General features: G+C 42.5%; 1 protein-coding gene across 1 annotated transcript in view; it reads left to right on the top strand.

The window, feature by feature from the left end:
- Positions 1–23,213, top strand: part of NBAS (NBAS subunit of NRZ tethering complex) — a 223,906-nt gene that overhangs the window by 101,696 nt on the left and 98,997 nt on the right. Inside the window, 3 exon segments of the mRNA XM_048498827.1 lie at positions 8,513–8,742; positions 12,749–12,861; positions 17,142–17,255. Of these exon segments, the coding sequence (XP_048354784.1) occupies positions 8,513–8,742; positions 12,749–12,861; positions 17,142–17,255 (457 nt within the window).

Genomic DNA, 23,213 nt, shown 5'->3' with positions numbered 1-23,213 from the left:
GTAATTTATCTTCAGAAATTTGACAAGCTTTTAACCATTCCATATGATTTTCACCTTATTATTATAGTTTATAGACCTCATTGCTTATAGCTGCTAATCTGTATCATATTTGAAGGATTTGAGATCAAATTTGAAAACTTCTGACAAAATTATGGGAGTCAAATATGCCATCTAAGATTTGCTATGCTTTTTAAAATAGCAGTACATATTGTTTTTTCCCATCCATGACAAGAAACAGAGGCAAAGGCAGGTTTGCCTCTTGAGTTTGTAATGCCTAAAAACTCGTTAGTCATAGAATAAAGACTGCTCCTATGAGTCTGAAATTTGGCGTGGGGAATATATTCAGAGGATTAAATGCAGGAGCAGAGCGAGGGGGAACGGCACCCGGGCCATGCATGCGCCCCGTGCCCCTGCCACGCCCCTGCCACGCCCTGGAACACCCACGCCCCAAAATGCCCATGCACAACATGCACCCAGGACATCTCCCCCCCCTCCGGCCCCATTGGCACTATACCACTGGTTATATGACCTAGTCAAATTTATAACAGAGCAAATGTCTCAGTGATGAAATTTAAGTGTTGTTGGAGTCATGACAAACTGCTTTAATGTTGAAAGTGTGGTCCATTTTTTTACACATTCAGAACACAAATATTCCATAACTCCTTTTCTGTTTGATTTTGTTGAAAATCTGCGCAGTTCTGAGGTTTCAGAGGTCCCATTTTTCATTAAAGTAAGGACATGTTAAGAGTACATGAGGTTTCAGTAAAGTAGGCTTCCTCTGTGAAACTCATCAAGAAAAAAAATGCCTTCCTTTTGCCCGACCATATGCAGAGGAGGCAGCCTGAGTGACAGGAACAGAGTCAGTTATCTAGGGAAGGGGATTGCTTCTGTGGACAAGGTGTGGGGGGCACAAATACATAGAGACCTGTTGTTCTGAGTTAGGTTTTTTGATACTCATATGTGCAGTGTTACTGGAACAGAATGAGGGGGAATTTTCAGATCTTGCACAGATGACTTCATGACCAAAATTGAGAGAAGTATAAAGGAAAACTTGTTCTTAATTTATTGTTAAAGCATTGTTATTGTTCTTTGCTCAATTTGTAGCACACAGGCACTTTAACAAGTATGCAAAAGATATGAAAATTAATCCTTTCAAAAATTAATCTTTTCTCTACCAAGGACTATTAACAATTAACAATGGTGTGCTTTAAAGTGGTTTATTTTCTTCACCTTGTTTTATTGTACATGAGAGTAATGTGTAAAAGGAAGAAAAATAATTTTGCTTTCTTGCTGTTCAGTCATGTAGATAATACGCTTTTCAAAACGCAAGGAAATCCCCAAATTTAAAATAAAAGCAGCACAGCAGTTTTTGTTGAATAAAGAAAATATTGTTATCACATTTTTCATTGGCTGTGCCCCCTTGCAGCTGTGATTTTCTTTATTCTCATCCTCTTTTTTTTCCTCTTTTTTTCCAAATTGGCAGTACTAAATCATGCCTTCCTTATAACAGACTTTCCGGTTCGTTGATTTTGATATTTTATTATTATTATTATTATTATTATTATTATTATTATTATTATTATTATTATTATACACATAACAACACAGCACAAGTGTCTGGAATTCATCTCTGAATATCGAGTCCTTCCCAAGGACCTAGGATATTAGAGGTATTTGCGTAGAATGTGTGCAGTTCCTAGAAGTTCTGCTTTCTGCAGCATGTGGACTGATGTTCTGTCCAAGTTTAGGCTTTCCAGATGTTTTTCAAGATTTCTTGGGATTCCTCCTAGAGCACCGACTACTAGTGGGATTACTGTTGTTCTTTTCTGCCACAATCGTTCAACTTCAATTTGTAGGTCCTTGTATTTTGTGATCTTTTCCAGCTCTTTGTCCTCTACCCTGCTGTCAACTGGCACAGCAACATCTATGATCCAAACATGTTTTTTCTCTATCACTGTTATGTCTGGGGTGTTGTGTGCCAGGTGTCTGTCTGTTTGTATTCTAAAGTCCCAGAGTATTTTTGTTTCTTCATTTTCTGTGGTCTTCTCTGGCTTGTGCTCGTACCAGGTCTTGCTACAGGGCAGGCTTTACTTTTTGCATAGGCTCCAGTGCACCATTGCTGCTAGCCTATTGTGACGTTCAAGATAGTCAGTTTGGGCTATTTTCTTACAACAGCAGATGATGTGCTCCACGGTTTCATCACCCTCTTTGCAGAGACGGCACTTTGGGTCATTGTAAGACTTTTCGATTCGTGTCTTTATTGCATTTGTCCGTAATGCTTGCTCCTGGGCAGCAAAAATCAGGCCTTCAGTTTCCTTCTTTAGAGTTCCCCTTCTGAGCCACTCCCATGTTTTCTTGCTGTCAACCTTCCCTTCAATGTTCTTTAAGTACTGCCCATGGAGTGGCTTGTTTAGCCACTGCTCCTTTCGTGTTTTAAACTGTTGGACTCTATACTCTTTTGATTCTTTGGCTTTCAGCATCTCAGCCTTGTGGACTTCTTTCAATGCTGGCTCTTGACTTTCTTGGATGTATTCTTTCAGGCCTCTTTTCTCTTCCTCTACTGATTGCTTGATGTGGAGCAGTCCTCTTCCTCCTTCTGACCTTGCTAGGTAGAGTCTGTCTACATCACTTCTTGGATGCAGTGCTTGATTGATGGTCATAATTTTCCTTGTTTTTCTGTCCAGGATGTCCAATACGGCTTGTGTCCAGTTAATTATGCCAGCAGTGTAGCGTACTACAGGCACCGCCCAAGTATTAATTGCCTTTATTGTATTTCCTCCATTTAACTTTGATTTCAAAATTTTTCTTACCCTTCTAAGATATTCCTTCCTAATTGCGCCTGTGACTTCTGCATGCTTGATGTTCTCTGCTTGCAGTATCCCCAAGTATTTGTAGCTTTCATTCACTGGTAAGCTCTTTATTTCTATGTCATTTGGCATATTCACACCTTCGCATGTTGCAAGTTTACCTTTACTGAGTTCCAAAGTTGCACAATCCTTGTCAAGTCCAAGAAAATCCATTGCAATGTCAGTGCTTAAAGACTCCTTTCACTGTGTTCCAGTAGTGACTCAATCTCAAGGCGTTCTTCTTTGATTTTCCATAGAGCTTTAGGGTCATCCCAATAGCTATAGAAGGTGTATGAAATTTTTGGTGAAGTTCTTTGCTGTCTGATATCCTTGACCTGTTTTTCTTCAGAATTATAGAGAGCGGAATCATAGCAATGATGAAGAGGTAGTGGGGACAGGGAGTCTCCTTGGAATCATTCCTCTTCGGATGTTGATTTCCCTATTCCCTGCTCCATTGACTATTAATTCTTGTTTTCCAAGTGTGCATTTGCGTATTCTTGACCAATTTCTTGATGTTTTCACTGACTCCAATTATCTCCAAGGCAATGAAGTATCCAACTGTGTGGCAGTGAATCGAATGCTTTCCTGTAATCAATCCAAGCTACATGCAAAGTTGGTTTTTCCTTCTTTTGCAATTCTCAAGGATCATTTTATCTATGAGCAGTTGATCTTTTGTCTCCCCTACTGTTTCGGTTTGTTTCCTTTTTTTGTTCTGGGGGGCAGCAAGTTCTTTCCTTCCAGGTGGTCTTGTATTGCATCAGCTAATATGCCAGTAAAAAGCTTAAAGGTTGTTGGTAAGCAAGTGATTGGCCTGTAATTGCTAGGGATTGCTCCCTTTTCTTGGTCTTTCTTTTTTTCATTATCAGAAACGTTTTCCCTGTTGTCATCCATTCTTCAATTTGGCCTGTTTGCAGCACCTGATTCAACTGTTGGGCAATTCTTTTCATGCAAGTTGGTCAGTTTCTTCAGCCAGAAACCATGTAGTTCATCACTGCCTGGGGCAGTCCAGTTCTTTCACCTTTTTTGCTCGCTTTTCCAACCATTTTTTAGATGTTATTACCAGGTTGTCCATGTTGTTGCTGCTCAGAAGTTCAGCCTCCACATCTTTGGCCCAACTTGCATTTTGGTTGTAGTTCTTTTTGGAGAAGCTTGTCCCAAATGTTTCTCCAGAACTCAATCGATTTGTTGTTCTCTGTCTGGCTCTCCTGTGTTTCGCTTTCACATCTCCCACTTACATTCTGGTAGAATCGTTTCTGGTTGGAGTAGAAAAGTTGATTCTGCTTGAATTGAGGCAACCCTTAGCTTCGAATCTTGCAATCTTCTTTGGAAACTGCCACCATCTGTTGTTTGTTTGACCACCTCTATTGCTGCCTCATTGAGTTTCTCCTCTTGTCCAGGTGGTACCTCTTAACTAGGGTCTGCTTTTGATTTTTGTCATTTTTCAGCTTCTTCTCCTCTTCATGCTTTTCAGTTTTGCTTTGGCATCCGATCGTAGATTTGCTGATTTTTTTTCTTCCCAGTCTGATTTTCCCATTTTTTGGAGTACCTATTTTCGGCCTTCTTTCTGGGTGATGAATCTTTACCCCTAGCTCTTTAGTAATCACACTTACTGCAGTGCTGTACATAAGCTTCTGGTTTGTTTCATGCGAGTGACATTTGTTTGGATTCCAGCAATGACCTTGTTTGCATCCTTCAGTGAATTGAGCAGATCCTTCCTATGGAGACAATCTTCAATGGTATGGCAATCTTGTGCGTTCGTTTGTATTGCTCATGTGTTCCTAGGGATCTTCTGCATCAGTTCCTTCTTGCTTTTGTCAAATTGGGAACTTTGGGTTGTTTGGGTTGGCTCCTTTGGATGTGTGATGATTGTTGTTTTCTTCCTCCTCTCTCCTCCCCCTCTGTCTCTTTGCAGTCCTTGAATTGTTGCCAATTTTGTTGAATGTTCTTTTGAGTGTTCCACTTTGGTATGTTTTCCAATACCATTGTCTTGTGCTTTTCTGCTGGATTTCTGCTGACAGCTCCTAGTGCACCTAAAAAAACTTTGTTCCTTTCTCAATATATCTCTTCTTTTGATCAGCAGAGTCTTTGCTCAGTAATTTCTGTGTCTGGGTACAGATTAGTTCTTTCCAGACTTGAGTACATTCTTTTGAGGTATCCTCTCTTTTTTGATGGGTTTGATTTTGTAGTAGCAAACTGCCATAATTTCTCTATTCTCTGCACCTGCGGATATTTTCTCGACCGTGTTTGTTCGGTACTTCCAGTAGTCCTGCAGTCTTCAGCCCTGGTTGCTCAGCTGAAGATCCTGAGTCCTGTAGCCCATTTTCCGCCAAGTGCCCAGGTACTCCAGCACTAGACGCGGTCCTTGTTGACCCGGGCGACGACCAATCCGGTATAAAGTTTCTTTTTCTTGTCTTCACCATGGTTTTGGGTTTTGGGCACATTTAGTCTGGCTCCTCATCAGAGGCCTCTCTGGTTTGCGTGGCCCCCCAACACAGCCCTCTGACTCATAGGATCACACAAGCCCCACCACCACACCAAGGTAGTGCCCTTTGGGGGGATTATTATTATTATTATTATTATTATTATTATTATTATTATTATTATTATTATTATTATTATTATTATTATTATTATTATTATTATTATTATTATTATTATTATTATTTTATTAGATTTTTATACCGCCCCATCCCCAAAGGGCTCTGGGCGGTGTACAACATTTGAAATACAATATAATTAAATAAACATTTAAAAGCAGCGATAAAATTTCCCAATGCATATACTAAATATAAAACTCAAAGTTTAAATTTAAATTTAGAGATGTAAGGTGGTGTCCAGCGTTCCAATAATATAAAATCCCTCCCTCCCCACGGTAAAGGGAGGTGAGGCGAGTCTCATTAGGTGATTAGCAGCCCAGATGTTAAGGGCCAAGGAGGGGGCACCATTAGCGGCTGGTTCCTCCAAAGGCCTGGCTGAACAGCTCCGTCTTACAGGCCCTGCGGAACTCCCCAAGGTCCCGCAGGGCCCGGACAGCTGGAGGAAGAGTGTTTCACCAGGCCGGGGCCAAGGCTGTAAAGGTCCTGGCCCGTGTGGAGGCCAGCCGCATCGCCGAGGGGCCAGGGACCACCAGTAGATTGGCCTCCACCGATCCAAACATGCACACATTTAGAAGATAGCTGGGGCTATAAAAACAATTTTAGGGACAAGTCACTGTGTGAGTCTTAACCTGGAAGCAGGCGCAAAAAGACAGTACACTGTCTATGTTGCACAGAAGTTAAGGTGACTATCTTATTTTGCCATTTCCAAGGTATTTTTTTTCATTTGTAAGTAACCTTTTAAACTCTTCTCTTAAGCCAAAGGTTATTTTACTTTAATTCTCCATCCAGTGCCTCAGGATAAGGGAAATAATTAGATCACGTTGATTACACTTGATATTAATAGCCCATTTTCAATGCCTTGGCATGCTCTTGTCTGCCATTTCCAATCCTCCTCTTCAGGGTACACTCCTCTACAGTATGTAAAAATATGACAAAATAAGAAAATTCATAGCAATCTAAATTTCATGAAATAGCAGTGAACAAGAAAGTTTATAGCATCAAACTCTGGAAATCAGCAGCAGTCTAAAGAGGAAACTTTGCAATATATCTAAAGGACAGAAAGAACAACAATTGTTCATCTTCAGATTATTCAGATTAGCCTGTGCACTCCCACACACGCCAGCTGGGTGACCTTGGGCTAGTCACAGCTTTTCGGAGCTCTCTCAGCCCCACCTACCTCACAGGGTGTTTGTTGTAAGGGGGGATGGGCAACGAGATTGTAAGCCCCTTTGAGTCTCCTACAGGAGAGGAAGGGGGGATATAAATCCAAACTCCTCTTCTTCTTCTCCATGGTCTTCTGTACAGTCTCGCATGGGACTGCACATTCACAAGCCTGGCACGGAGAAGATTGACAAGTTTTTCTCTGCATTCCTGCATCTCCAGAGCACTCCCTCCCCCTTGAGCCAAAGGTGGGAAAGTTTCCTGCTGAAATGGTTACAAGGGTGGAGGAGCAGGGAGTAATCCCCTCGGTTCTCTTTTTGCTGCCGCATTTCAGGGATGTGTTTTCTTCTCTTCTTGCCTTCATTGGCCTAGTCAGTTCTTCTAGCTTTGATGGAGAAGTGATTGGTTTTGTTCAGAAAATGCTCCAAGTGTGGAAAAAGGATGGTCAAGAACTAAGTTTGATGGCCTCCACCACAGTGTTGGTTGGTCAAATCAGACTTTGAATGGAGGTGCTACAAAATCAGCTCCTAACTAAGTTCAACCTGCTTCAGGATCACCAGTAGTTAAAGCTGTCGGTACCTAGATCAGTAGTTAGACCCCTACCGTGGTGGTCCACCCAATCTAACTTACATCAAGGGATGGCTTTTGGGGTGCCTATTTATGATCTGCAGTTATTGACAGATGCCTCACTCCATGGCTGGGGAGCACATTGTGGGGATCAGTCAATGAAGGGTGTTCGGTTGCCCTCTGAGTCTCAATTGCACATTAACATGCCAGCGAGCAGTGAGACTAGCTCTTATCTCTTTTGCAGGGATGGTTTCCAGAAAGTGCATCCAGATGGTTTGGGCAATACCACGACAAAATATTATATCTTGAAACAAGGGGAATGGGTTCCATTCACCTCTGCATGGAGGTCGTTCACTTCTGGTTGTGTGTTATAGAGCATGAGGTTTCCCTGTTAGCTATTCATATTGCAGGGAAGGACAATGTCCTAATGGATGCTTAGAGCAGGGAGGAATTTTCTCTATACAAATGGTCACTAAATTGGTACCATCTGGGCATGGTGTTTGAGATTCTTGTGAGCTTTTGGAAGGGGAGTTGACCTCTGTTCATGTAAATTACCTCTAATATTTTGACTACCATATATACTCGCATATAAGCATATGGGCAGTGATGTGATCTAATCTGTCAATGTTTATCTGGCACTACACAATCGATTTGGACTCCATGCATCTGTTTGGAGAGCGGTGTTACAGTGCCTGTTTTAAGCAGTCATGCCAATAAAATAGTGTTGTCTGTTTCTACCTTACTTGGTCTGTTTTTCAGTGAGAGTGGTTTCATTCATAGGCTCACCCCAATTCCAAGGTCATTAGCCTGCTACTTTCTCATGTGGGGCGGCACATAAGACCACAAAGATGAAAAACAATGTTGCACTTACCTGTAACCATTATTCATCTAGTGGTCTTCTGAGCAGGCACACATCCCTCCCCCCTTCCCACTGTGGACTACTCCTTCACCCCTCTTCCACTTATCTGTATGGGGTAATTCACCCCTCTGAGGAGCTGGTCCGTGGCAGCAGTTGGAAAATGGAGAAGATAACTCCCTCCCTCTCTGCCTTAGTGACCATTTTGACATGAAACTTTCCTGCCTTCAGCTTGAGGGAAGGGTGTGCCCTGGATATGCAGCAATGTGGAGCAAAGCTTGTCACTCTTCTGTACAGCAGGCCTGCTCATTCCCAGTCCCATGTGTGCCTGCACAGAAGACCACTCAATGAACATCAGTTTCAGGTACGTGCAGCTTTTTTCCCAAATATCTACTGGCTGTTTTGAAAAATACCCCTGCTGGTGGGCAGGATTTGGCAATTCCTAAAGCTGCTTATATAATTTCCTTACTGTCTTTTCTTTGCAGATTTTTACTGAAAGCCTTCTGTGTTCAAGCCGGCTGGAAAATATCCACTTAGCTGGACAAATGATGCATTGCAGTGTTTGGTCAATAGATCCTCCGGTTAGCGTTGCTTCTAAAGGAAAATCGCAGTTCAGAGTCTGCTATGAGAGAAGCCTTGAATTAGTTTTGGCTGCTAGCAGAGAATACTTCAATTCTTCAGCCAATCTGACTGATCCCTGTATGGATTTGGCTAGGTAAGTGCACTTTTATGCTGAGCTTAACAGGGTGCCAAGAACAAAAAGTCAATGCAGACTCTAGAGTTTTTCAGTTGCATTGTTCAAGTGTGTATAATCTGCACTTCCGTGTAACATAGCAAAAAATGCATTTTCTGTTTGGTGAATGCCTTGTGTCGCTGACACATTGTTAAAAATATTAGCCTGGTATAAATTCGTGACCCCTGAAGACATACTCCTAACAAACTATTAATAGGGTTGTATTCTCCTGCTCCGTTCTATTAAGTGTGGAGCCTTATTCCAGGAAATATGCTGTTGCTCAAGAAAGCATCGTACTTAGTTGAGCCGAGGGGAGGTTCTAATCCATAATTTATTTATCCGCTGCCCTAGCAATATATAATACTTTAGAGAGCAAACATAACATCACCCCCTCCATCTTTTGAGAAGATACAAGATGGCAATAACGTTTTTAACAAGGTAAAAGGATTGTTGGCGTTTTGTATTGTTTTAAATTCAGATGTCAAATTACGATTAAAAGACTGCATATTTGTCTTTGGTGACCCACTGCCTTTTTTCCCCCTTAGAAGTCCATAGTAATTTTCTTTTTTAAAAGTGTGATATTAAATGTTTTTTTAAAAAAATGTGGAGATGGGTGTGCTCTTAAGGCAGACTCTTCTGAATGCTCAGTATGACCTCATCTGCCCTTTTAGGGCCTTTCTCCACTTACCTTAATCCCCCCATTCTGCACGCTGCTCTCAGCGCGCGGCATCCCTGGTGCACGCCCGGGGGTCATCACAAGGCGCCGTTTAAAAGAGCACCAGGGTTGCGGCAGCGCTCGAAGAACGCTTGTTTTAGCGGTGACAGGCGTCAGGGCATCTGCGCAATGTACGCCCACTGTTGTTATTCAGGGAGTGCCGGGCGAACCCGCGCTACTTTCGGAGAGTAGTGCGGGGCTTAAGGTAAGTGGGGAAAGGCCCATTGAAACATGCAGTGAAGACCAAGCTAGAGCCTGACATTCAGGTTTTTTGGCTCTATCCCCTCCATGATCTATATCTGGTCAAATGGGTGAGAGCTGCAGAAAGCAGTGTGAGAATCCCCACCTACAGTGATCTGTTCCCTTTCCCTCTCCTCACCTGGCCATAATTGTTGCTGCACTGGAAGGCAGACCTTTTAGCAGAAAAATAGACTCTCCTATGTTAAATAATTTCTTTCTCTCTCTCTCTCTCTCCCCCCCCGCTCTCTCTTGTTCTCTCTCAGAGAATGCTTCAGAGGCAGATGTTAGGTTGGGTTTAATGGGCTACTTTGAACTCAAGGACAAATTTATTTTATCTTGCCCTAGAAACATGTATGCTTATTATATCCAGTGGAGCTTTTCCATGACTGGAAGGATTTCTATCAGCATAGCACTACCTTCTCACAACCCCTCCCTGTTGTTGGGGGTATTTTGGCCTGCAGTGGGAGCAGAGAAAGTTGTACAGAAACACTGTTGAGTCCAACCGGCACTCCTACCTTCTCATTTTTGTCCTCACAGTGACTCTGAGGTAGATTAAGCAAAAAAAAAAAAAAAGTGACTGCTATGTAACTCAGTGGTGACCTTGAGCCAGAGTAGGGATTTGAACCCAGGTCTCCCCAGCCTTTGTCGAACATTCTGACCCAATGATACTTGCTCCGTAGCCTCCGTGGGCTTTTTGACATGTCACCTGTGGTTATTCTAAGCAGCATTCTCCAATGTGCCACCTGCTCCATGTTTCAGGAAAGTGGGCCAGGCCCTTGTCCTGTGGGGACTATGGTGGGAGTCAGCCTTGAAGCAGCCACCTCCAGAGGAACATGTAAATTTGCAAGCTTTCCCGAAGGATAGGCCTCAAGCCCAGAATTTAAATAAGCGAGGCTGTTTTGATTGACAGTAATTATGGAAGTGGCTCTCTGTGAGCCACAGACTGAGTGCCACTTATGCCACTATGGGAATACTTTGCAAAAAAATACTTTGCAAAAATTGGTTGCTCACTGAAAAGGAGAATAGTTTCTTACCATTTTAGTTCAGTGTCCCAGAAAATGCTGGCATCTGTGCTGTTAATGAGGGCCATTTCTGGTCATGCGAAGTCCTGATGTGGTAGAGCATTAGTCTGCCTGTTCCTACCTGCAAAATCTGCTATCTCTTATTAAAAGAATCTATTTCATGTTCTGATATTTACAGTCAATGAGAAAACATTGTATGACGATTGCTAGCGATGTCTTTATTTTCAGTATAGACGTTCATTCTTGGCACTGGAATCTGTCTTCCCTTTAATCCATTTTTCCTCCCATGCAAAATGTTTTGTACTGCTAATCTTATTTTATTGGGGGCTCTGCAAAGTACTACAAAAGTTAAATTCTTTTTCCACCTATTTCCGCTCAACCTAGATTTTAATTTTTGCACTGTAAAGAAGAAAAATATTCTGAACAGATCAGCTCTGCAAGGGACACTCAGTCAGGAAATAATGTTTCTAAAGTAGGAAATGAATTCCTCCCATATTAACTTTAAATGAAATCTGTCTTTGCTTCCTTATCTAGTGTTAACAATTTTCTCCTTCACTGAAATAGTCATTTAAGTAGGAAGTGTTGCAGAATAGTTTCTTCTCAGATAAGGTCAAAGCGCAACTAAGATCTGTGGTTTTTTTTTTTTAAATCTAATTTAAGGCAGAAAGCAAAATGAAAGGAAGAATATTAAAGAAATTGCAATGTCGCCTCCTTGCAACTGGACTCAGGTTGCCCCACAGAATAATTTTGTACTGCTTATGTGTTTCTGCAGGAATGTCTCAATTAATTCAGGTTCTACAGTTCAGCTGTCAGTAGCTGTCTTAACTGTCTTAACTGTTGCCATCAGTTGCTTTCCTTCTTTTCTTATACAACTCTTATATTGAATAGTTTTGGTCAGTCAGTTGTTCACTTTCCATTATGGCGGGTAAAACAGGATCTCTCCCCTTATAAACAAGAAGTTGGCCGGCTCATTGCCTTTGCCTATGGCTACCTTGGTGGCCTGACCTGGATAGTCCCAGGCTAACCTATTCCCACCAGATCTCAGAAGCTAAGCAGGGGTCAGCCCTGGTTAGAACTTGGATGGGTGACCTCCAAGGACTACTAGGGTTGTGATGCGGAGACAGGCAATGGCAAACCATCTCTGAATGTACCTTGCCTTGACAACCCTGTGGGATTGCCATAAGTCAGCTGTGACTTGACGGTACGCAAACCACCACTATGGTCCAAAATGGATAGATTCGAAAACTGAATGTTCCTTACTTCCTCATCTGAACGCAACGTGATAGATCTCCAAACAGAAACTTTCCCTTTTGATTTATAACCACAGAGCAAAGTTCTTACCAGTGGCAGTGGTGAAATATTTTTGTTCTGTATTATGAATCCCATAACTGAGTGCTCATATGTGCTCATACGAAATCCAAGAATATCTGAACACTTCTGGAATCAATAATACTGAATACTGAACAATACTGAACAAAAATGTTTTGCCACTGCCACTGGTGAGAACTCTACTTTGTCATTGTAAATCAAAGGGGAAAGTTTCGGTTTGGTAAAGTGTATAAACTTACTAAAAGCAGTATTGCATAGTCTGGCAGCTGCTCTCCAGTTATAAGACCTTGACCCCAAACCCTGGAGAGCTGCCAGAGACCTGGGACCTTCTGTATGCCAAGGATGTGCTCTGTTACTGAGCTGCAGTTCCTTTCTGGGAGAGATAATGCTTTGTCAAGAGGGGCTGGTACCCTTGAAGTGCTAACCAGACATGCTATGATCATCCCACATTGTTCCCATGGGGATGCCCCCGTCCCTACTTAGCCAACACAGTGATGGGGGTTGGGTTAGGGCTAGGGTTAGTTTTGGTTAGGGTTAGGGTTAGGATTTGTTTGCAAGAGTATATGTGATAAAAGCTTTCCAATCCAAAGCTTCCATCCAATCAGTGGTATCACACCAACTTTATATATTTTGAAAAGATATTTGAAGAGGTGTTTTTTTAAAAAAAATATTTCCTATTCAGGGCCTGCTTACAGCTCATTACAGACTGCCCACCTGTTGTTCAGGAGGAACTGGATCTCATTCGTGCTCTTAGCTATCTTGAAGAATTTGGTGTGAAAATCTTGCCATTACAAGGTATGAAAAGTTAATTATGTACTATTGCGGTGGGCTTTTGGAGAATGTCTGGAATACTGGCTTGGCAATTTTGCATATTAATGAAAATTAATTTAATTACTATTAGCTGAGGATGCTGAAATCCTGTTGAATTAAATGAAGGGGAATTATAGCTTTTATTACCTTTCTCATTGAAATCATGAGGTCTAAAAGTGCTTAACTGTGGTAGTCTATGTTCTTTCCCTTTTGCTGTACATACTTGTCTTGGTTTTGAATTCCAAGCAATTGATTAAAAGTTGTTATATGGTATTATGTATATTTTCCAAACTGCAGTCCCTTCCCCTCTGCATGTCCAACCACAGATAAAATTCACAGGACTTGGAAAAGTAGTTTGCATGTCCATGGAAAAAAAAGGTACACCAGAAACAAGGAACCAATGCTTAACACCCAGGAGAAGAATTGTGCAGACTTAGAAATGAAAGTGAGCATATTGTGTCATGTGGGCGAGGCTGTTTTAAGGAGAATGCAGACAATAAAATGCATAGACCAGGATTTAGTATTTGGACAACCAGGACCAATCAGTTTCTTCAGTTGCCCTTATGCTGTCCTTATTTTGCTAGGAATTTCAATTATGTTTCCTTTAGCTTGCAAAGTACTGTGGAGCACCTCTTGCTCATCCTTATAATAGCCATCTGAGGCAGGCCATTGATCTTCATTTTATAGCTAGGAAGCTGATAGATGGGTTTTCCGTCCCTGCAGTCCTATGAGGCAAAGTGTTCAAAAATTGCAACAATAACCCACAACACTTGTTACACCTACAATGTCTCTGCTGTAACAATTCAGCTTGACTGCTGTATGACCATGCATCTAGAGTTTCGGCATAAACAACTTCCTTTTATTGGATTTTTTAAAAATTTCCCCCACTTTTAGTACCCAACAAAACTCTATTTTTATATGTTTATTCTTTAAAAAATCATAATGGTCTTATGAAGACTGAAATATTCTGCAGAACAATAATTGATTCCTTGCCTGGGACCTTCTTCCTTACATTGTTGTTTTAATGGATTTGTACAGCTAGGAGCTGGATGAATAATACCTATTTAATAAAAAAAAATCAGTTAGCAGTGTATAAAGACTTTCTAGCTTTTTGATACAACAATAAAATGAATATGTAAGTAAAAGGTAATTCTTAGGTATTATATGAATCTGTTATCCCTAGTAATTTTAACGATGTGTTCCTTATTAAGCTATTTGCTTCTATATGCCTAACTTTTGTAATGCAATTGCATGTCAAACAATCTTTTGACAAATCAGTAATACTAGCATTTAATTGACTGAATGTTATTTTATGAGTGTGGAGCCCGTTTGCCGCTGACGCTTCGCCAGGGTCTTGTGTCTACCCACCTTTCCTTTCCTGAGAGTTAACAGGTTCGTCCTTAGCCCTGTCTCTGGGGCAGTTTGTGACAGCCAACAAAGCCACAGGGAGACTCCGAGCAGGCTTTCCTTAATCAGGGAAAACCTCCTCGCCCCCTGTTCTGCTTCACTTCTGTCCCTGTGATATCCCTGATGGATGTTGTTATGAGACCTCCTCCTGGTCCTCTGATCTTCACCCTCCTTTTACAGTTCACACACTCTCCCTCTCTATGTTCCTCTTCACTCGCAACCACCCCGATGCCTTCCCTTCTTTCTCTTATATCCCATTCCTGCTCACCTAGCAGCCCCTCCCTCCACCTTGCCTGCCTTCCTGCCTCCATGTCCTCTGCCCCTGCCACGCCCTCCCTAAGTGGTGGCAGGTGGGCGTCCTGCTTTCCCCACCTCCTGGCTTCCTATGGCTGGCTCAGAGGGAATAGGAAGGGGCTGCAGTTCTTGCCGCAAGGCTGTGGGACCAGATTATGAGGTGCAGCCATCTCCTTTCAGGCTGGCTGAAGCCGACTTTCTGGGGCCATCTCTGGGGGTGATTGCACCGACTCCTGTGGTGCGAACTGCACCTGGGCCAACTGCTTGGGCTTGGGCCTGTCCCGGCAGCTTGTTTGTGGGACTCAGGGACCCTGCTGTAGCGTTCTGGCCGGGCAGCTCCTCTGTCCCCTGGGGCGGGGCCACCCGACTGTCATTGGCTCCTTGGGGCTCCGAAGGTAAGTGAACGTCTGGGGGTCAGGGGCGTCTCACCCTCTCCCGGACAGTAAGTCTTCTGAAAGTGGAAAATGTTGTAGTGCTTTATGTAATGTTACTTGGGTTCACACAAGTGAATCTGTAACGCAACTGAAAGTGATGCAAACAGATTGTAATTCTGCAGCGTTTAAGACCTAACCGTTTAAGGAGGAGAAAACCCTCCTGTGGCCACAAAATGTAATAAAGACATGTGACCTGAACTGGTTCGATCTGTCTTTTAATAGTTGGGGGAATTAGCTGGAAACATACTGTGATGTGAGAGGCAGCTACAGGATCTCCACCTATTTATGCAGAGGTTCATTTCCCAAAGAAATCCACTCAAAGCCAAGATTCAAAAGGAACAGGTTACAAATGTTATTAAGGGATTAAAAAAATAATAAAAATATACATATGCTCACAAACACAAAGAAATTGAAGGAGCGAAGGAAATGGAGATGAGCAATAGAAGCATTAGAAAAGCGTGTTGGGAAGGGTGATATTTACTGTTCCAAAAGTGAAGAGGTCCAAGGAGAGCAGGAGAGACAGCCAGAACTTTTCATGGGCACAAGGAAGAAATCCAAGTGTGAATCGCCATGGATTTGGTGGGTCTAGTTATAGGAAAAATTGACCTTCTGGCCATGATATGAGGGGCAGTCTTTCTAGGACAAAGCAGAATTTTGTTCCCAGGCATGGACAATGCTGTGGAAAAGTATTTGATTGGATTAACATCTGGAAGCCCCTGAGGCTTGGTTTGTTTTGGGCTGTGCTGATGAAATTGAAATGAGTATTCCCAGTCTTGAACCTGGATTGTTAAAACAAACTCTGGAAGGTTGATGATTCTTAATAGCTGAACAGGAGATTTCAGATTAAGTTCACATTTGGGGGAAGAGGTGCAGGGTGACTTAGCAGGTTTGCTGATGAGGTCAGGGTGTGGACATTTGTAAGTTTTTTTGTGAAGCTTGGAGACAGGGGCACGGACTCAAGACTGGGTTGTTGTAAACCAGTTTTGAGCATCTGTGCCCTCAGGAGAGACATTATCTGAAGCTGTGCAACTCTCAATGTGGGAGGGGAGAGAATGATGTTATACAGACCCTCTTGATATCAAGCCCTTGAATGAAGATTGGCATCCATCTTACCATTGCTCTGTTTCATGAGTCTGGGCTGTACATCGTTATCAAGATTATGACTGGTTGGATACTCACTGAGTGGTTGGGTGATGCCAGTAGATGATGCCCACATCTGACTGCGGTTTTTCTGGGTATGAGACAGACAAGGAGAATCCTAAAGGCCAACGTATCTACTTAGGAAAAAAAGGTAAAGCACCTGGCTATTATTGATCCATCAGGTGATGTCACATCACAACCTTTCTTAGGCAGACACTGTTGATGGAGTAGTTTGCCATTCCCTTCCCCAGTTATCTACACTGGATATGTATTTTCCTGACCTTGGAAGGATGGAAGGCTGAGCCTCTAGCACACGGGTCTGTAACCTGCGGCTCTCCAGATGTTCATGGACTACAAATCCCATCAGCCCCTGCCAACATGGCCAATTGGCCATGTGTCTCTAAACAATTGGCCATGCTGGAGAGCCGCAGATTGCAGACCCCTGCTCTATTCTATTGGAAGCCACCCTGGACTGAGCTTTGTCAGGACGGTGGAGGGAATGAATGAATTAATGAATATAAACAAACTAGTTTGGGCTGGGCTGAAGAAGAATCCTGGGTCTCATTGTGGTGGGTTGTTCCATATTACCTTGTAGAGCAGTGGTTCTCAACCTTCCTAATGCCGCAACCCTTTAATACAGTTCCTCATGTTGTGGTGACCCCCAACCCTAACATTTATTCATTTTACAGATGGAGAGCACTAATGTAGAGAGTCTTAGGTGACTCCTGTGAAAGGGTTGTTCGACCCTCAAAGGGGTCCCGATCCCCAGGTTGAGAACCACTGCTATAGAGGTAATTGGAACCAATGGGATTTTATGCTTCTCTAAACAAACCAAGAAATCCTCTTAAGTATAAAGCTTAACATGTGAGAGGAGGTTTCTCTTTTTCGTTTTGGACTTGTAGCTTGTGTGTGCAGTTGGTATGGCTCAGAAGGAAGGTACTTTCTTTTTTGTGGACCTTCTACAAAACATGATCTGTTTTCTCCCAACAGTGCGTCTGTGCTCTGATCAGCTCAGCCTTATCAAAGAATGCCTTTTGCAGCTGCCAAGCAACTACAAACAATCTTCCAAGCTGCTGGAACTTGCTGATTTGCTGAGGGTTGCAGGTAAGCCTGAAATTGTGACAAAAGATACCCCTGTTCCTTGTTGAGGGTGTTCAGATTGATAATACAGCCCAGTTGTTACCTGTCATTCCAACTGTTACCTGCCATTCCATGTAAATACAAGTAGTTGTGTTTTAACTTTGGATTTTGAGCACCACCTCTTTGTCAAAAGCAGAATATGCACCACAGCATGTTTACCTTTTGTAACCAATTGTTAAGCATTTAAATCCCACTAAATCTTGTTCCTGTAAAAAAAAATGAACCATTTTTGTGCAAGCAGAACATTGTCTAAATGATATTCATTCATTAACATGTGGTTTTATTTACAGCTGTTATATGAAACTGTCATATAATATTAGTGAGCAGAAGACTAGAATATGTGACGCTTCTGATGCATGATCAAGTCAAGAATAATTTATTTTGTTGCCTAGGATAAATATTTGATTACATTTACACTCGCAGGAATAAATGCAGGTGTATTTTTCATCGGCTGAAAATTTCACCCACCATTAGCAATATAATAAAAAATAAAATTTGTCTTTTCAAATATAATAATAAATAGGGCTGCACCGTTGGTTCAAATCAGTATTTAAAAACATTTTGATGCCCTCTAAAAGTGTTGCTGATTGGTCAGTGTATTTTTTTGGGGGGGGGGGGAGGGGAAGTGAATTAGTAAAAGTACATCTCATACATAAATTCAAACACATGCTTTATCCAGCTTTTCCCCAAGTGGCTTATGGTTCTCTTCTCTCCCCCCCTCCCCCATTTTCCCTTACAATAACCCTGTAAAATCCAAGGTAGCACACAGTATAAGCGACTCCACAATTTTAGAATGTGAGAAGGGATGTGATTACCCAAATCTAGCTTCTCATTGAATGCTGAGAGATTCAGCCTGGTTATCTAGATTTCAGCGTGGCAGGAATAAATGGCATCATGTACATTAACTCAATGATGTTATTGTTCCTTATCTTGTTATTTTGACAGGAGTCTATTGGGCTTCTTAAGGTGGGAGGGAACAGTTGTTCAAATTGTTTGTTTGGGGTTACTGTGAGCATATCTGCGTAATGCAGGGGTCCCTAACCTTTCTGAGTGAGCGGGTACTTTTGGAATTCTGACACAATGTGATGAGTGCAGCCAGAGGCATTGGGGGTGGGGGGCGGGAAAATGGCACTTGGGTCAACACCTGCTCCAGCCGCTTCCCTCGCCCCATTTACCTTAGCTCACGGGAGCTTGCCACGAGCCACTCCTTGAGCAGCTGGGCGGGGCCAAGGGGTGTCCGGCAGTGGCCCAATCAGGCTGCTCCTTCAGCCAGTGTAGGCTCCGCCAACTGAAGTAGCAGCCTGATGGGGCCGAGGGGCGTGGGGGTGATTCCTCCCCACGTGACCAGTTGGCGGTGCACCTGGAACATGTGACCCCCACATTCCCCATGAGCGCTTCACCTGGGAGCAGCCATAAAATGACTGCCTCAGGACATGGAGCCAGCCACAAAATGGCTGGCACAGCTTACCTTAATTCACACAGTGAAATTCTTTGTTCTGTGGTAGAAGCTGCTGCCGTAGCAAAGTTTTTTAAAAATCTGAATAACCAGATCTTCATTGGTCAAGCTGAAGTCTTGCTAGACAAAAGCCCTACCAGATCCCACCTGCTTTCTAAAGTGGTGGCTCAGGGCACTATGCTGTGGACCCCATATGTAATGTATGTGTGTATGTTGCATGATTTTCTCACAATTTATTTATGGCAGTGGTTTAAAATGGAGTGAAAGATGTAGGTTTACAGACCTTCCAGCGTACTTACTTGCAAGAAATGGTTGATTGCCACAGCAGCCTCTGGGTTGAACTCCCAATGAACTTAAAAGGAGAGTCCTTTGAAAGTTCCTTTCCATACTCCTTTTCAGTAGTAGGGTACCAAATAGCTTTGTGGCCAGCCCATGGGAGAACATAAAAAGATAAAAAAAATGCATCTATGTGTAGTAGATGTGATATGCTGCAAGATGGGAGCCCGAATGAAAGTAATGGGAGACATGAAGGTTAAAAACAGGAGGTGCAGAATTTATGTTTTTTTAAAGTTTGCCTTAATATAAGATAATTGAGAACTCATTCCTTCAAAAGATTGTTAAGCTTTTATTTTTGTCCCAATCATGATGTGAGTTTGTATATTGTCACAGATTTACTCCTGAAATAGATGGAAAGCTTCATTACAAGCAACTGTATTCCATTATAAATATGAAAATGTATCTCACATAAGTACATTGTAGTAATTTCGTCATGAAGAAATGATGGTTAAGATGTGTGGTTTGAATTCACACATTAATTGGTTCTTCTTGCGAAAGGGTAACTCCTTTTTTCTAAATGAAATGATCGTACCCTTAAAATGTACACGGTCTTGAATATACTGTTTTAAAAGGGGTGCTGTTTCTTCAGGGGTGCACCAAGTCATCTCTGTGGTACCCAAGAGGGGGGGAAGCAGGAGACACAGAATGAAGCCTCAGAGTTGGAATGGAATCTGGGGGTCCCTGACCCTCCCCAGTGGGAAATTCCTACAAAGATCAGGTAGTGGCAACAGTTACCCTAGAGCAGTGATGGCGAACCTTTTTGAGACCGAGTGCCCGAATTGCAACCCAAACCCCACTTATTTATCACAAAGTGCCAACCTGGCAATTTAACCTGAATGCTGAGGTTTTAATTTAGAAAAAACAGGTTGGCTCTCTCTTCCTCCGCCCCACCCGTTCGAGCAGGGGCCAGCCTGCTCTAGCCTCCAGCAAGTCCTGCGTGCACCGCTCTGTGCCTCTCTAGCATCTCTGCCTCCTCTGCGCCCACCCCCCGGGCAGCAGCCACCCGGAGCTCAGGCACCAGGCACGCCAGCCGAGGCCTCCCTGTTCACCGCAGTGCGCACACGTTGTTCTCAGTGGCCCAGGCCAGCCTAGGTGTGTGGGGGGGGGGGGGATGATTTTCTGCCCCCACATGAAGACCTCTGTGTGTGCGTGCCCACAGAGAGGCCTCCGAGTGCCACCTCTGGCACCTGTGCCATAGGTTCGCCATCACTGCCCTAGAGAGAGAAGAAAACCCCTTCCATGAGAAGTTGGGAACCCCTGGGAGAGGGCTGGCTGGAATAGGGCCTGCAAGTCAAACCAGGCCTGTTCCGTCACACCCTCTAACATCAACCTTTCTGCTAATCTATTGGTTTAAAGGATTGCTATCTTTCTTCTCTGATAAAATGTTCAAAGCAACTAATTCTCACAATTAAAAAAAAAAGTTTTTACATATTATGTCCCGTAATACGTTCAATAAATCAATGGTACAATAACTGCAAATATGTTTCAAAAACTTCGAAAGCTGAAATTGCAACAATAGATTACACTAATAACCCATCACTGTAGCAGAAGTAAATATTTTAGCAGCAAAACCTTTCAACTAAATCCCGAGTAAAATATCCAGCTAATTAAGGCTAGTTGAAATTTTTTTAAAGGCTTTGCGTGGCTCTAAAAAGACAGTAGAGATGTAGCTAGATGAATCTCCTGAGGAACCTCTTGTACAATAAAGGTGTCATCATGGAGAAGGCTCTGCACAAATAACCCCTCCAGTTCAGGGAGGAAGCATGTGACCCCAAGGATTAGTCAAGCTTGTTTGTTTGTGACTTTGGGATGCAGTGTATCTAATTTATCATTGCAATTCTTGCACATCATTTTCTACGAAGGGTAGGCAGCGTACAGTTTCCACTTCTGAAATCAGCATGTCTTTGATGCTGCCAACTGATCAGTAAACATTAATTAGCAATTAAGAATGACAAAATTTAAGGCACACACTTCGTGATACATTAATTTGATAGCATAACTCTTAAAATGGTATCTGTTGGCCTTGCAAGCACAAGATTACTAACATTGAGGTCTTGCAAAACATGTGATGAGAAAGAGATATCAAACTGCGCTCCTTCAAAGCAGTGTTTGTTTCATTACTTTGAAAGACACCCCGGCTCAGTTAAGAAAAAGAACAATTTCTTCCACATCCAAATATTCCCACATTCCTTTTGATCACATTTCTCTTGATTTACCGCCTTAGCAGGGAATTCAAGAACAATGCTCTGCATTTCAGTTCCCTTCGCAGTAGGAGAGAGGCTTCTATGTTAGCTCAGTTTTCAGTGAGTCACGAAAGGTCCAGACCGTGCTTATGTGGTCTCTGCATGAACTTTGGTTTAAAATGTCTCTCCAAAACTGTAGTAGCTAAGACTGCCTGATGTTTCTAATTGTATTCCTTGTTTTGATATAGTAAAAGTCTATTAGCCACAGTGGTATAGCGCCAACGGGGCTGGGTGGGGTGTGACACCCCGGGCAGAACAGCGGAGGGGGCATGGCCGGGCTTCGGAGGGGGAGTGGCGGGGCATTCCAGGGGCATATAGTGCTGTGGCAGGGGCACAGGGCGCGCGCCCCGGGCGCAGTTCCTCCTCGCTCTGCCTCTGATTAGCCATCCTTAAAAATGCTGGTGATAGCAGTTGTTTGGTTTAAGTTTACACAGAAGAGTGCTTCATTCCTCCACATTTGACTGTGCTTGGCCCCTTCCACACATGCAGAATAATGCACTTTCAATCCACTTTCACAATTGTTTGAAAGTGAATTTTGCTGTTCCCCGCAGTAAATTCCAGTTGCAAAGTGCATTGAAAATGGATTGAAAGTGCATTATTATGCATGTGTGGAAGGGGCCTTTGTGATGGAGAGGTGACAGAAACTGTATCCATGTGCTCATGTTTTGTAGTTATAAAAAAAGATTATAGTTAGTATTGTTGCTGTACACTTAGCTATGGTACCAAGCCATTCTGCTGTCCATCTTATAGTCTTCATCTTCCTGGGGAGAATGAACATATCCCATCAAATATCATTTGATAGTCAGGACTATCCCATTTTCTTTTTAATTTTTATTTTTTTTCCCCTGTGTTTCTGCAGCGATGTGGAAAAACTAAAAAGAAGGGAGAGCAACATCTAAAAAACAGTACTATGTATATGTATAAGTTAGACAAGAAATGGACACAGTTAAGTAGCTGAGCTGCAGGAAGAAACTCGCTGTAAAAAAGCCCATCATATTCCTCCAAATGTCCATAAGGGTCAGAAGTTTTCCACTTTCTCGTATCTTTTGCAGGGTTTGTTCTAGTGACTTGAAATATGAAGAAATTTATTTGTTTACTTACTTCATTTATACTCTACCTTCTCCCTAATAAGAGCGAAAAAGTGGGTTATATCATACTCTTTCCCTCCATTTACCCTTTAAATTTGATAGTTTTAAAGTTAGAATGTGCTCAGTTAAGAGAGCAAAGGTGTGTGCCTCAGACCGAGAAGACTACTCAGAACTTACATCACTTGCTTGCAGTTTAAGACAACAATACCATGCTGTCTTCTCCTGAACTCTGAATTCTCCTTTAAAATACCAAAGGAGTTGAGATACTGCAGAGCCAGAAACTCAACACCTAGGAACACTTAAAGCACTAGTAGTGCTTCAGGTAGTAATCCTGGTGAAGATGTGAGGAAGTTCTGGGGCTCCTCTCTTCTATGCAGCAAGTACAGAAACAGCACAGTTCTCTGAGAAATATTTTAACCCTGAGTACTTTGCTATCGATGACTCTGTGCATAAAGGATCTGAAAGCAGATGTGTCTGCTGTGTTACCTATGAGCTTTCATCTTTATAGCTTGACATTTATATTTATTTTATTTTATTAGATTTTATACCCTATATTATACGGAAATCTCAGTGCAGCTTCCAAAATTAAAAACGACAGTAGAAACAATCGTAAAAACTATAGATCTACCTACCCGCATACTGTCTCAGACAGGCAGCCACCAGAGGGGGCATCGAGGTAGATTTCAAGGGTGAATATATGAACATATTTAGTCTGAACATTCACATCTTTACAAATCACTCAACAATTACATACACGGGAAATCAAACGTGAGAATTCTGTACAGTAATCTTGCATGAT

The sequence above is a fragment of the Sphaerodactylus townsendi genome, linkage group LG01 (genome assembly GCF_021028975.2).
Source record: "Sphaerodactylus townsendi isolate TG3544 linkage group LG01, MPM_Stown_v2.3, whole genome shotgun sequence".
In the NCBI taxonomy this organism is placed as follows: domain Eukaryota; kingdom Metazoa; phylum Chordata; class Lepidosauria; order Squamata; family Sphaerodactylidae; genus Sphaerodactylus; species Sphaerodactylus townsendi.
Note: the sequence above shows the minus strand (reverse complement) of the source record. Positions and strands in the feature narration are given on the sequence as shown.